At 45.0% G+C, this 12,863-nt stretch overlaps 1 protein-coding gene across 1 annotated transcript in view; it reads right to left on the bottom strand.

Annotated features, from left to right (window-relative positions):
• Positions 1-12,863, bottom strand: part of XRCC5 (X-ray repair cross complementing 5) — a 145,074-nt gene that overhangs the window by 66,166 nt on the left and 66,045 nt on the right. The window contains exon 14 of the mRNA XM_089659323.1: positions 4,447-4,643. Within this exon, the coding sequence (XP_089515449.1) occupies positions 4,447-4,643 (197 nt within the window). The remainder of the gene's footprint in view (positions 1-4,446; positions 4,644-12,863) is intronic.

Consider the following 12,863-nt stretch of genomic DNA (forward strand, 5'->3'; position numbering starts at 1 on the left):
CTATGATTACTATAGTATCATCAGTATAGCTACCATTACCCTGCATCCTTACACATTAGGTTGCTCACTTCATATTTATTGTGTCACCCTTAGGCGCTTGCGTATGACCGCATTCCCATGCGCTTGTGTCTATGGGTCATTCATTGGTCACCCATTTTTTAATTCAGTTTCCATATGTGTGTGTGGGTTTATGTGTGTATGTATAGACATGTTTTTTACTAAAAAGCAGTTGCTCATGTGGATGTGTTACACACACATGTGCGCACGCATGTTGTCCAGTGAGCTCTCTTCGAGCACTGCTTTCTTATCCAGCAAGTGCTTGTTCCATAGCGCCTTTGACATTTTTATATAGTTCTTATATATAACACATATATACATCTTTTGTACATTTTTTATATAATTATTTATTTTATTTTTATTTATTTATTTATTTATTTTTTTATTATAAAAATTTTTTTTTTTTTTTTTTTTTTTTCTTTTTTCCTATATATTTATATTTCTTATGCTTCCATGTCTATGCATGCACACATATACCATACACTATACCATTTTACCAGATATTATACTATATTGTAACAATACTTATTTAATTTTATTTTATTTAAACTTTGTGAGCCATATTAAGAAGTTGTTTGTAACTTTTTATATCAACATTTATGTTTTACTAGTGATTTATCTCCTTTGTTCTTGTATATAGTATTGCATATGCATATCCATCCATGGTGCACTACATTGCCACACATACCTACGTTTCATCATATGACTATACTAGAATGATAAGCACACACCCTGTAGGCTGCATCTCTATGAATTAATAAGTGTCTCTGCTGGGTTTCAGATCTACTCTCTATATTAAATCCATGTCCCATGGTTGTCTATGGCAAGCAGAGCACTAGGCAGCTTCGTAGCATTGCTCATCCATCCATTTATTTATTTAAAGGCGAGCAGTGCAGTGCATCACCAGGGAAGGATTTTTATTATTAATTATTATTATTTTTTATATATGTGTAACTTTCCATTTATTTATTTATTTTCCACTGTGCACACTTCTTATGGTTCATATGATTTTATGATTGTCACTAGTTTCAATGGTTTTATTTGTGCGTGTATATATATATATATATGTGTATGTATTTTTTATAGACCTTTCGTGTTTACTTACATTATGTCGATTGCCCCTGTGACTCCTCCACCTGCACAGGGGAGTGTCCAGGACGGCCCATGTGACCTTTGGTTTAACTAGTAGTGAGCATATAAAAGAGGGAGCAGACATTTGGTCAGTTGGCTCTGAGGAAGAGGCAAGTCCTCGAAACGCGTCAGCCTTTTGGATGTCTAAACTCCCTATTGTGGACTGTTACTCAGCGCGGTGTTGATCCAGCTGTTCTTCTATGATGTGCCTTGACTATATTGTCGTTTGTGAGTACAACACCTACTTTATTTTTTATTAAACATTTTTTATGGTAATGCACTAGGCCTGTGCGCCCTCTTTTTGTTCTTTCCCCAATCCAATGGATGTGTCTGGGTTTGGCGGTTGCCAGGAGAACGGTACTTGCCTGACTGCATTGTGCCAAGGGTAAAGTTTGGTGGAGGGGAGATTAAGGGGGGAAGTTGTTTTTCAGGGGTTGTGCTTGGCCCCCTACTTCCAGTGAAGGGAACTCTAAGACTAGGTTCACACATATGCAAGATGCGTTTGAGCCGTTTCTGCATTGTGTTTTGTGTTGCATTTTCGCACCTACGTTTTTTACGTGTTTTTTTTTCATTTTTTTTTTATTTTTTCTTGTTGCTAAGCAGATTTAAAACACACAACATGCTTTTCTGCAGCATTTTCATTGAAGTCTATAGAACCAAAAACGCAACTTTTTGTGTTAAAAAAAAGTCCCTGACCCTTTCCAAAAAACGCACCAGGTGACAGCGCGGAGACGTGAATGTGTCCCATAGGAAATCATGTTAAATGGACTGTACTGCGTTTCTGCAGAAAACACTTAGGTGTGAACCCGGGGTTAAGGCATCAGCACACCAAGACATTTTGGACAATTTCATGCTCCCAACTTTGTGGGAAGAGTTGGGGATGGCCCCTTCCTGTCCCAACATGACTGCACACCAGTGCACAAAGCAAGGTCCATAAAGACATGGAGGAGCCAGTTTGGGGTGGAGAAACTTGACTGTCCTGCACAGAGTCCTGACCTCAACCCCATAGACCACCTTTGGGATGAATTAGAGAGGAGACTGTGATTCAGGCCTCCTCCCCCGACATCAGTGCCTGACCTGACAAATGTGCTTCTGGAAGAATGGTCCAACCTTCCCATAGACACCCTCCTAAACCTTGTGGACGGCCTTCCCAGAAGAGTTGAAGCTGTTATAGCTGCAAAGGGCAACTCAATATTGAACCCTACGGACTAAGACTGGGAGGCCATTAAAGTTCATGTGCGTGGAAAGGGCGGGGCCAACTCAATATTGAACCCTACGGACTAAGACTGGGGGGGCCATTAAAGGTCATGTGCGTGGAAAGGCAGGAGACCCAGTCCTTTCAGCAATATAGTGTATATCCATATCAAAAACGTGCGCAAAATTACACACATTCTTAACACACAAAGAAACACGCTGCTCTTTAGCAGACACACAAGATTGAGCCGCTGAGAGCCTCAGACAGCCACTCCCTCCCCCTCCACAGCTCAGGACTCAAGTAAGCGCTGGAGGGGCACAACACAAAGTGGACCTGAGAACTAAACAATTACCGGTCTTTGATCGTTCAGTTCTTGGTGTAGAGCCGTCGGGGGACCGATGCTGCACCCATCTAGGGGAGTATGAATGTTTTTTTTGTTTTTTGTTTTTTAATTCCTGAACTTCTTTTTTAAGCAATAGGTTTTAAAAATATAACCAAAATGTGACTGTTGTAAGCATGGTTTACCCCATCCCTGCAACTACCACATCTATTGAACAGCTTGGTCTGCATGAAAATTTCAAGAGAAACAAAAAGGATGTAAAATAACAAAATAAAAAAAATGTAAAAATTCAAATACTTAATATTATAATAATATTGACCAAAATGTGGTATAATGTTCTGAAATACCACATTGATGAAATATACTGAATTTTGGTCACTAGATGGAATGGATCATCAAAGGATTTAATCTATTACAGAAGATACAGGGAAAATTCGCCCAGCCTGCATGAAAGTGCAGTTTTTTTTTTTTAAAATAGAACCCCCTATGTGCGTTGCTTTCCAAGGTCAAACAATTCCTATACAAAGGCCTCGAGTTTGTATTTAGCAGTTCGCTGGAGTTGCTCTTTAAAGATCCTGCCACGGCTAGACTGAATCTGAATATTTAACCACTTCCAGTCCGGATACTTTCACCCCCTTCCTGCCCAGGCCAATTTTCAGTTTTCAGCGCTATCACACTTTGAATTACAATTGCGCGGTCATGCAACACTGTACCCATAGGAATTTTTTAGCATTTTTTTGAGACAGATAAAGCTTTATTTTGGTGGTATTTATTCACCGCTGGGATTTTTATTTTTTTTTGCTATGGAAATGAAAAAGTTCAAAAATTTTGAAAAAAAGTGTTTTTCTTATAAAATTTTGCAAATAAATAGTTTTTCATCATAAATCTTGGCCAAAATTTATTCCGTTATCTTTTTAGTAGAAAAAAAAAATAACCCAAATTAGTTTATAACCAAAAATTATCATTTTTATTATTATTTATGTTTTTTTTTTACATACTGTCACCCTAGTAATACAGTGTCACCATGGTGACACTGTACTACTTCTGGGGGGTGATGAATATTTATTTATTTTTTTACACTGATTGCTTTCATACCCATAAAGGCTGTAAAAGCAATCATTTCTCCTTCTCTTTGGCTGCCTTCTTGCAGCCATTGAGCACTACTGTGTGAGCTGTGATTGGTCACAGCTTGTCACACGGTACAAGGCTGTTGTGAATAGCCCTGTACCATGTGACCTCTGTGAATATTCACAGATTTCACACGTAGTAAGCAATGATGTCAGAAGTGACATCTTGCTTATTACTCTGCATGTGATCACTGATTGGCCAATCAGTGATCACATGATTGGGACCTTGCACAGAGGTCCCGTACGACGATCGGTGTTTCACTGTGTCCGGAGGACACAGCGGGCAGCGGATCGCGGTGCTGCACGCTCCCAGGAAGCGCGCACAAGGAGGGTGCGGGGAGGCCGTTTATAAGCGGCCACCCGACCCTGCAGTGTCACCGTCCGGCCGTTTATATACAACGGCCGGACGGGAAGTGGTTAAGGGCTGAATATCCCAATTTTTGCATTACAGCAATTGTGATTCGTTCTCTTCAAGGTAACAGCTCGCAGTCCCAGGAAGCCGTACACTCTTGCTGTGCACAAGAAGCCACTTACACAAACCCAGTCGGAGACAAAGCAAAAGAGTAAATGAAAGCGATACGCAATGCGGCACCTACTTGTCTTCAAAGATATCCTGGGCTGTCTTCTGCTCCTTCCTCTTCCCGGCCACTTGCAGAGGGAAGCAGGCCTTCACTTTGGCTAAGGCACCTTTACAATTGGCTTTAACTTCTGCGGGGGCCTCCAGCATGTCCAGAAGATGCTGGTCGATAGGTGGAAGGGGTTCCTCGGGGTGGAAGGCCTTATGCTGTAGGCACTGCAAGAAACAGAGAATATTCAGGAAGGTCTCGAGTGCAAATGTTTTCTTGGTGAAGTTAAGGGAAGTTAGCGGTCTTCATTGCTCTTACACCCAATTTATTATGTGACCAAAATTTCCTTCTAAATGCTGTGAGCCGTTGGGGAGTCAACTGCCACTTATTTTATGGAAACTGCTTCACCGTTGGCTAAAAGAAAATAAATATAAACTTGCGCCACAGAAAAATAGATATAAACTTTCAGAAATTTAAATGCTGCTGTTCAAAAAACAATCCAACAAAATTTTAAACCCTCCACAGCGCAAATGAATTATATATAAAAATTAAAATACTATAAATAAAAAGTCCCCAAAACAATTACCGTATTTTTCGCTCCATAAGACGCACTTTTTTCCACCCAAAAAAGGGGGGAAAATGTCAGTGCGTCTTATGGAGCGAATGTAAAGCAGCCGGTCCGGTATTTCTGCCGCCACCATGTCAGAATATCAGGCCAGCCGCTCAGCTGTTCTCTCCTGCAGGGCCTTAACTATTCCTCGCTCCAGCGCTGTACAGTCTTCCCGCGGCAGCTTCGGTGACAGCCGAGTGCCCACTGCGCATGCGCGAGAAGCACCGCGCTTTGTGAATGGTCCGGTGTCTTCTGGGACACATGACAGGTCCCAGAAGGCTCTGGGCCATTCACAAAGCACAGCGCTTCTCGTGCATGCCCAGTGGGCACCCGGCTGTCACAGAAGCCACCACGGGAAGAAGAAGGAAGGACAACTCCGCGGAAGTGGGAGCGGGTACCTGTCAAATTCAGGTACCCGTTCCCCATCCCTCCCCCAAGGTCCACAGTGTCTGGTAATCTCCTTTACTGTCTGCAGTCTCTGGTCATCTCCTGTACTATGTCCGCAGTCTCTGGTCATTCCCTGTACTGTGTCCGCAGTCTCTGGTCATCTCCTGTACTGTGTCCGCAGTCTCTGGTCATCTCCTGTACTATGTCCGCAGTCTCTGGTTATCTCCTGTACTGTGTCCGCAGTCTCTGGTCATTCCCTGTACTGTGTCCGCAGTCTCTGGTCATTCCCTGTACTGTGTCCGCAGTCTCTGGTCATTCCCTGTACTGTGTCCGCAGTCTCTGGTTATCTCCTGTACTATGTCCGCAGTCTCTGGTTATCTCCTGTACTATGTCCGCAGTCTCTGGTCATCTCTTGTACTGTGTCCGCAGTCTCTGGTCATCCCCTGTACTGTGTCCGCAGTCTCTGGTCATTCCCTGTACTGTGTCCGCAGTCTCTGGTCATCTCCTGTACTGTGTCCGCAGTCTCTGGTCATCTCCTGTACTATGTCCGCAGTCTCTGGTCATCTCCTGTACTGTGTCCGCAGTCTCTGGTCATCTCCTGTACTGTGTCCGCAGTCTCTGGTCATCCCCTGTACTGTGTCCGCAGTCTCTGGCCATCTCCTGTACTGTGTCCGCAGTCTCTGGTCATCTCCTGTACTGTGTCCGCAGTCTCTGGTCATCCCCTATACTGTGTCTGCAGTCCATTGGTTCAGAATATTTTTTTTCTTGTTTTTCTCCTCTAAAACCTAGGTGCGTCTTATGGAGCGAAAAATAGGAGGGCCAAATGCGTCAACGTATTTCCGGTGGGTGCGTGGTGACGTCACATCCGGTGAGTGGAACGCATGCTAGTTTGCAGCATTCCAGAGTGATTTCCTGCTATTTGGAAAAAGATTTTGATTCATCTTTGCCAGTCCACTTCTACAAATGAATTAAGCCTTATAATATGAGCCTTTGTGCCTATTATGAAAGCCTGAAAACTATTTTAAGCATTTGCCGCCCGCCCTATGGCCGAATGGCGGCTGGCAAATGTCACCAGCGTTCCGGGTGGACGCCATATGGCGTCCTCCCGCACATGCGCAGATTGCGCTCCTGCAGAGCCGCGCAGCGGTGCGATCTGTCACCGGCCGTGTACCTTTTAGTTTGAGTACAATGTTGTATGACCGCGCAATTGTCATTCAAAATGTGAGAGCGCTGAAACCTGAAAACTGGCCTGGGCAGGAAGGTGTCAAATTGCCCGGTATTGAATTGGTTAAACACGTGAGTGCATAGAAGGCAGCCTTATTAAATAATTAAAGCTTTTCAGTATTGCACTATTTGCTGTTTTTCGTTTTGTTTTCCATTGTCATCCAATCCTGGGAGTCGTTTCTGGAGTGTACATGAGCCCAGGGGCGGACTGACAACTCATGGGGCCCCCGGGCAATAGGGGATCATGGGGCCCCTGTGTCCTTGCCCAAACTCAAAAAAGCCTATGAAAAAGGTACCAGGGGCATCTCATGGGGCCCCCTACTGACCCCGGGCCCTCGGGCAGTGCCCGAGTTTCCAAATGGTCAGTCCGCCCCTGCATGAGCCCTAATACCGCTTTCAGGAAACGCCGTCCTAGACTGCAGGAAAAGACTTCTGTACAACTCTACTGCACAGGTCAGCATCGCGCGCTGCTGTAGAAACAGATGGAACGTTTCATTATTACACCAGGAATCCGAGAGCTGACAACGGAGACAGAAGTGTCTATTGTCTTGCTGCCGAGCCACCGATTGATCCACTGATAACAGCAGGGAGACCAGCGATCGATCGTGCCATATTCGAGGGCTCTGAGCCGAGGTCATGGACGCTGCTGTGTGCTGTAGCTTTTATCTATGGAATAAACTCCACACAATACAAGGCAGGAGAAGAAGAAAATAAAACACATGGAAACAGGTCGGCCTCATCTTCTTTGTGATCAGAGACATGGAAAGGACAAATACGGGATGGAGTGCTGATTGATCGGCACAGACAATGCTGATATCAGTATCTGGATGTGATTTATACAGAATATAGAACACAGATGGGGCTCACAGGAAACAAAACATTCAACCTGTACACACCCGCAGCTACTCACGTCAAGGGGCCCTTCACTTTACCAATCCATTTACCACTTCCAGTCCGGACACTTTCCCCCCCTTCCAGTCCAGACACTTCCCCCCCCCCCCTTCTAGTCCGGACACTTCCCCCCCCCCCTTCTAGTCCGGACACTTCCCCCCCCCCCCCCTTCCAGTCCAGACACTTCCCCCCCCCCCCCCCTTCTAGTCCGGACACTTCCCCCCCCCCCTTCTAGTCCGGACACTTCCCCCCCCCCCTTCTAGTCCGGACACTTTCCCCCCCCCTTCTAGTCTGGACACTTTCCCCCCCCCCCTTCTAGTCCGGACACTTTCCCCCCCCCCCCTTCTAGTCCGGACACTTTCCCCCCCCCTTCTAGTCTGGACACTTTCCCCCCCCCCTTCTAGTCCGGACACTTTCCCCCCCCCCCTTCTAGTCCGGACACTTCCCCCCCCCCTTCCAGTCCGAACACTTTCACCCCCCTTCTAGTCCAGACACTTCCTTTCCCCCCCCTTCCAGTCCGGACACTTTCACCCCCCTTCCAGTCCGGACACTTTCACCCCCCTTCCAGTCCGGACACTTTCACCCCCCTTCCAGTCCGGACACTTTCACCCCCTTCCAGTCCGGACACATCCCCCCCCCCCTTCCAGTCCGGACACTTTCCCCCCCCCCCTTCCAGTCCGGACACTTTCCCCCGCTTCCAGTCTGGACACTTTCCCCCGCTTCCAGTCCAGACACTTTCACCCCCCTTCCAGTCCCGACACTTTCACCCCCCTTCCAGTCCCGACACTTTCCCCCCCCTTCCAGTCCCGACACTTTCACCCCCCTTCCAGTCCCGACACTTTCACCCCCCTTCCAGTCCCGACACTTTCACCCCCCTTCCAGTCCGGACACTTTCACCCCCCTTCCAGTCCGGACACTTTCACCCCCCTTCCAGTCCGGACACTTTCACCCCCTTCCAGTCCGGACACTTTCACCCCCTTCCAGTCCGGACACTTTCACCCCCTTCCAGTCCGGACACTTTCACCCCCCTTCCTGTCCAGACACTTTCCCCCCTTTCCTGTCCGGACACGTTCCCCCCCTTCCAGTCCGGACACTTTCCCCCCCTTCCAGTCCAGACACTTTCACCCCCTTCCAGTCCAGACACTTTCCCCCGCTTCCAGTCCAGACACTTTCACCCCCCTTCCAGTCCGGACACTTTCACCCCCCTTCCAGTCCCGACACTTTCCCCCCCTTCCAGTCCCGACATTTCCCCCCCCCCTTCCAGTCCCGACACTTTCCCCCCCCTTCCAGTCCGGACACTTTCACCCCCTTCCTGTCCAGACACTTTCCCCCCTTTCCTGTTCGGACACGTTCCCCCCCTTCCAGTCCGGACACTTTCCCCCCCTTCCAGTCCAGACACTTTCCCCCCCTTCCAGTCCAGACACTTTCCCCCCCTTCCAGTCCAGACACTTTCCCCCCCTTCCAGTCCAGACACTTTCACCCCCTTCCAGTCCAGACACTTTCACCCCCTTCCAGTCCAGACACTTTCACCCCCTTCCAGTCCAGACACTTTCACCCCCTTCCAGTCCAGACACTTTCACCCCCTTCCAGTCCAGACACTTTCACCCCCTTCCAGTCCAGACACTTTCACCCCCTTCCAGTCCAGACACTTTCACCCCCTTCCAGTCCAGACACTTTCACCCCCCTTCCAGTCCCGACACTTTCACCCCCCTTCCAGTCCCGACACTTTCACCCCCTTCCAGTCCCGACACTTTCACCCCCTTCCAGTCCCGACACTTTCACCCCCTTCCAGTCCGGACACTTTCACCCCTTTCCTGTCCGGACACTTTCCCCCCCTTCCATTTCGGACACTTTTACCCCCTTCCAGTCCGGACACTTTCACCCCTTTCCTGTCCGGACACTTTCCCCCCCTTCCAGTCCGGACACTTTCACCCCCTTCCAGTCCGGACACTTTCACCCCCTTCCAGTCCGGACACTTTCACCCCTTTCCTGTCCGGACACTTTCCCCCCCTTCCATTTCGGACACTTCCACCCCCTTCCTGTCCAGGCCAATTTTCAGCTTTTAGCGCTATCACACTTTGAATGACAATTGCGCAGTCATGCAACACTGTACCCATATGAATGTAGCATTTTTTTGAGACAGATAAATCTTTATTTTGGTGGGATTTATTCACCGCTGGGATTTTTATTTCTTTTTGTTATATAAATGAAAAAGTACAAAAATTTTGAAAAAAAGTGTTTTTCTTATAAAATTTTGCAAATAAATAGTTTTTCATCATAAATCTTGGCCAAAATGTTTTCCGTTATCTTTTTAGTAAAAAAAAAAAAAAAAATCCAAATTAGTTTATAACCAAAAATTATAATTTTGAGACAGATAAAACTTTATTTTGGTGGTTAAACACCTCCAGTCCGGACACTTTCCCCCCTTCCAGTCCAGGCCAATTTTCAGCTTTCAGCGCTATCACACTTTGAATGACAATTGCGCTGTCATGCAACATTGTACCCATATGAATTTTTTTAGCATTTTTTGGAGACAGATAAAACTTTATTTTGGTGGTATTTATTCACCGCTGGGATTTTTGGTGCTATATAAATAAAAAAGTCCAAACATTTTGAAAAAGTGTTTTGTTGTGTTTTTGTGCATTAAAATTCATTAAAATAAAAAATGTCATAATATAAAAATAAAAAAAAGTAAAGCGCCCCCATCCCCCCCCTGTGCTCATGCGCAGTGGTGAACGCATACGTAAGTATCTATTTATTCGACGTAACATCATCTTTCAAATCTTGCAAACAAAAAAAATCGTTATATATTGTATTTTTTTTTTAAAAATTCATTAAATTGTATTTTTTACCCAAAAAATTGCATTTGAAAAACCGCCGAGTGACATAAAAACATGTGACACCCACCATTTTATTCTCTAGGGCCTCTGCTTGAAAGTATATAATGTTTGAAGTTCTAAGTAGTTTTCTAGTAATAAAAAAATTAAAAAAATGTCTATGTAGGAGAGGAATGTCAGAGTTGGCCTCGGACTGGAGGTGTTTAACCACTTCCAGTCCGGACACTTTTCCCCCCCTTCCCCCCCAGGCCAATTTTCAGTTTTCAGCGCTATCACACTTTGAATGACAATTGCGCGGTCATGCAACACTGTACCCATATGAATTTTTTTAGCATTTTTTGGAGACAGATGAAACTTTATTTTGGTGTCATTTATTCAACACTAGGATTTTTGTGCTATATAAATGAAAAAGTCCAAAAATTTTGAAAAAGTGTTTTTCTTATACAATTTTGCAAATAAATAATCTTTCTTCATAAATCTTGGCTAAAATGTAATCAATTATCCTTTTAGTAAAAAAAAAAAACCAAATTAGTTTATAACCAAAAATTATAATTTTTCTACATTTTATTTTTTATATTTTTATGTGTTTTTTGTTTTTTTAACATACTGTTGCCCTAGCAGTACAGTGTCACCATAGTGGGGGGTGATTAAGATTTTTTTTTTTTTACCCATAAAGGCTGTAAAACCAATCAAAAAAAAAAAAACAATAATTATAATTTTTAAACTTTTTTTTAAGTTTTTATATTATTATTTATGTTTTTTTTTTTTTTGTTTTTTTTACATACTGTCACCCTAGCAGTATAGTGTCATCATGGTGACACTGTACTACTTGTGGGGGGTGATATGAAGATTTTTTTTTTTACACTGATTGCTTTTACACCCATAAAGGCTGGAAAAGCAATCCTTTTTCCTTCTCTCTGGCTGCATTCCTGCAGCCATTGAGAAATACTGTGAGAGTTGTGATTGGTCACAGCTTGTCACATGGTACAGGGCTGTTGTGAATAGCCTTGAACCATGTGACCTCTGTAATCATTCACAGATTTCACACGTAGTAAGCAATGATGACAGAAGTGACATCTTGCTTACTACTATTCATGTGATCACTAATTGGCCAATCAGTGATCACATGATCGGGACCTCACACAGAGGTACCGTACAGCGATCGGTGTTCCCAGGCTGCAAATCAGTGCATAATTGGTTAGACATGCATTTCTTTTGAATTTTTTGTTGCTATTCTGTCTCTCAGTGTTACAATACACCTACGATTCGATTTTTAGACTGATCATTTTTTTGTGAGTGGGCAAACATTCAAAATCAGCCGGGGATCAAGTACTTATTTCCCACTGTATATTCAAGATGGCTACCAACAGTAAAATGAAACATGGAGACACGAATGGATGGGGAAGTTCAGATGCAGTGGAGTTCCATTTTAAAGCAGAGTTCCGGCCCTCCGAAGCTACCGAGTTTTAATATTAGGGCACTTACCTGTCCAGGGATCCAGCGGTGTCCTCACCCCAAGCCGATTCTTCAATTGGCTGTTGGGTGCTGGCACCGCCATCTTGACTATGGGAAACCAGAAGTGAAGCCAAAGGCTTTGTGAATGGGCCTCAGTCCTCTAGGACCTGTTGAGTTTCCCCCAGAGGGCAGCGGGGGGAAGCCAAACTTCTGGCTCAGTTCGCCGCGCCAAACTGAGCCGGAAAAGGGAGCGGGTGCCCATCAAAACCAGGTACCCGCTCCCCCCAAAAGGTTCCAAATGTGGCAGCGGAGGGGTGGAGGAGGCAGATAAGCGGAGCTTCCACTTTTGGGTGGAACTCCACTTTAAGCTGTCATCAGGAATGCTGCAGCTTGAGGGCACCACGTATGAACCCAAACAGCAACCTGGTTGAGAAAGGCTGACCTAAACAGTACCTAGACCATATTAGGCAGGCTCACTTTAATACAGAAACCTAATCCTTGAACCCTAAAAACCATAGAGGTCATAATTCGGCTGATGTTACAGTGACATTTTCTAGCCACAATGCTGCAAAATATTTGGAACAAAAACTGAAAATGTTTTGTAACTAAAATTAAAATGGTTCCAAAGGCTGTTCTGCCCTCTTTGAAGCTCACTAAGCTCTGACATGACTCCATATTACTAGTAGCATGCGTAGGAAATGACGAAAGCGAGGCTTCCCACCTATTAGCTAGGTGTCTCATCACACAGCGGAAGCAAAAGAATGTTACATCACTTCCGCTTTCAAAGTGAAACATGCTGTCACTTTCACACCTGCAAATCAAGTAGTGTTTTCATTATTTTTTCTAACCCCTGTATATACACTCACCGGAATCTTTATTAGGAACACCCGTTCAATTGCTTGGTAACACAATTTGCTAATCAGCCAATCACATGGCAGCAACTCAATGCATTTAGGTGACTTTAAAGTGATACTAAACCCCGGACCCTGCATTCACTATATCCGGTCCCACTGGACCCTGCATTCACTATATCTGGTCTCCCC

Source organism: Staurois parvus, unplaced genomic scaffold (assembly GCF_062004578.1).
Source record: "Staurois parvus isolate SC_StPar_1 unplaced genomic scaffold, SC_StPar_1.0 ptg001147l, whole genome shotgun sequence".
In the NCBI taxonomy this organism is placed as follows: domain Eukaryota; kingdom Metazoa; phylum Chordata; class Amphibia; order Anura; family Ranidae; genus Staurois; species Staurois parvus.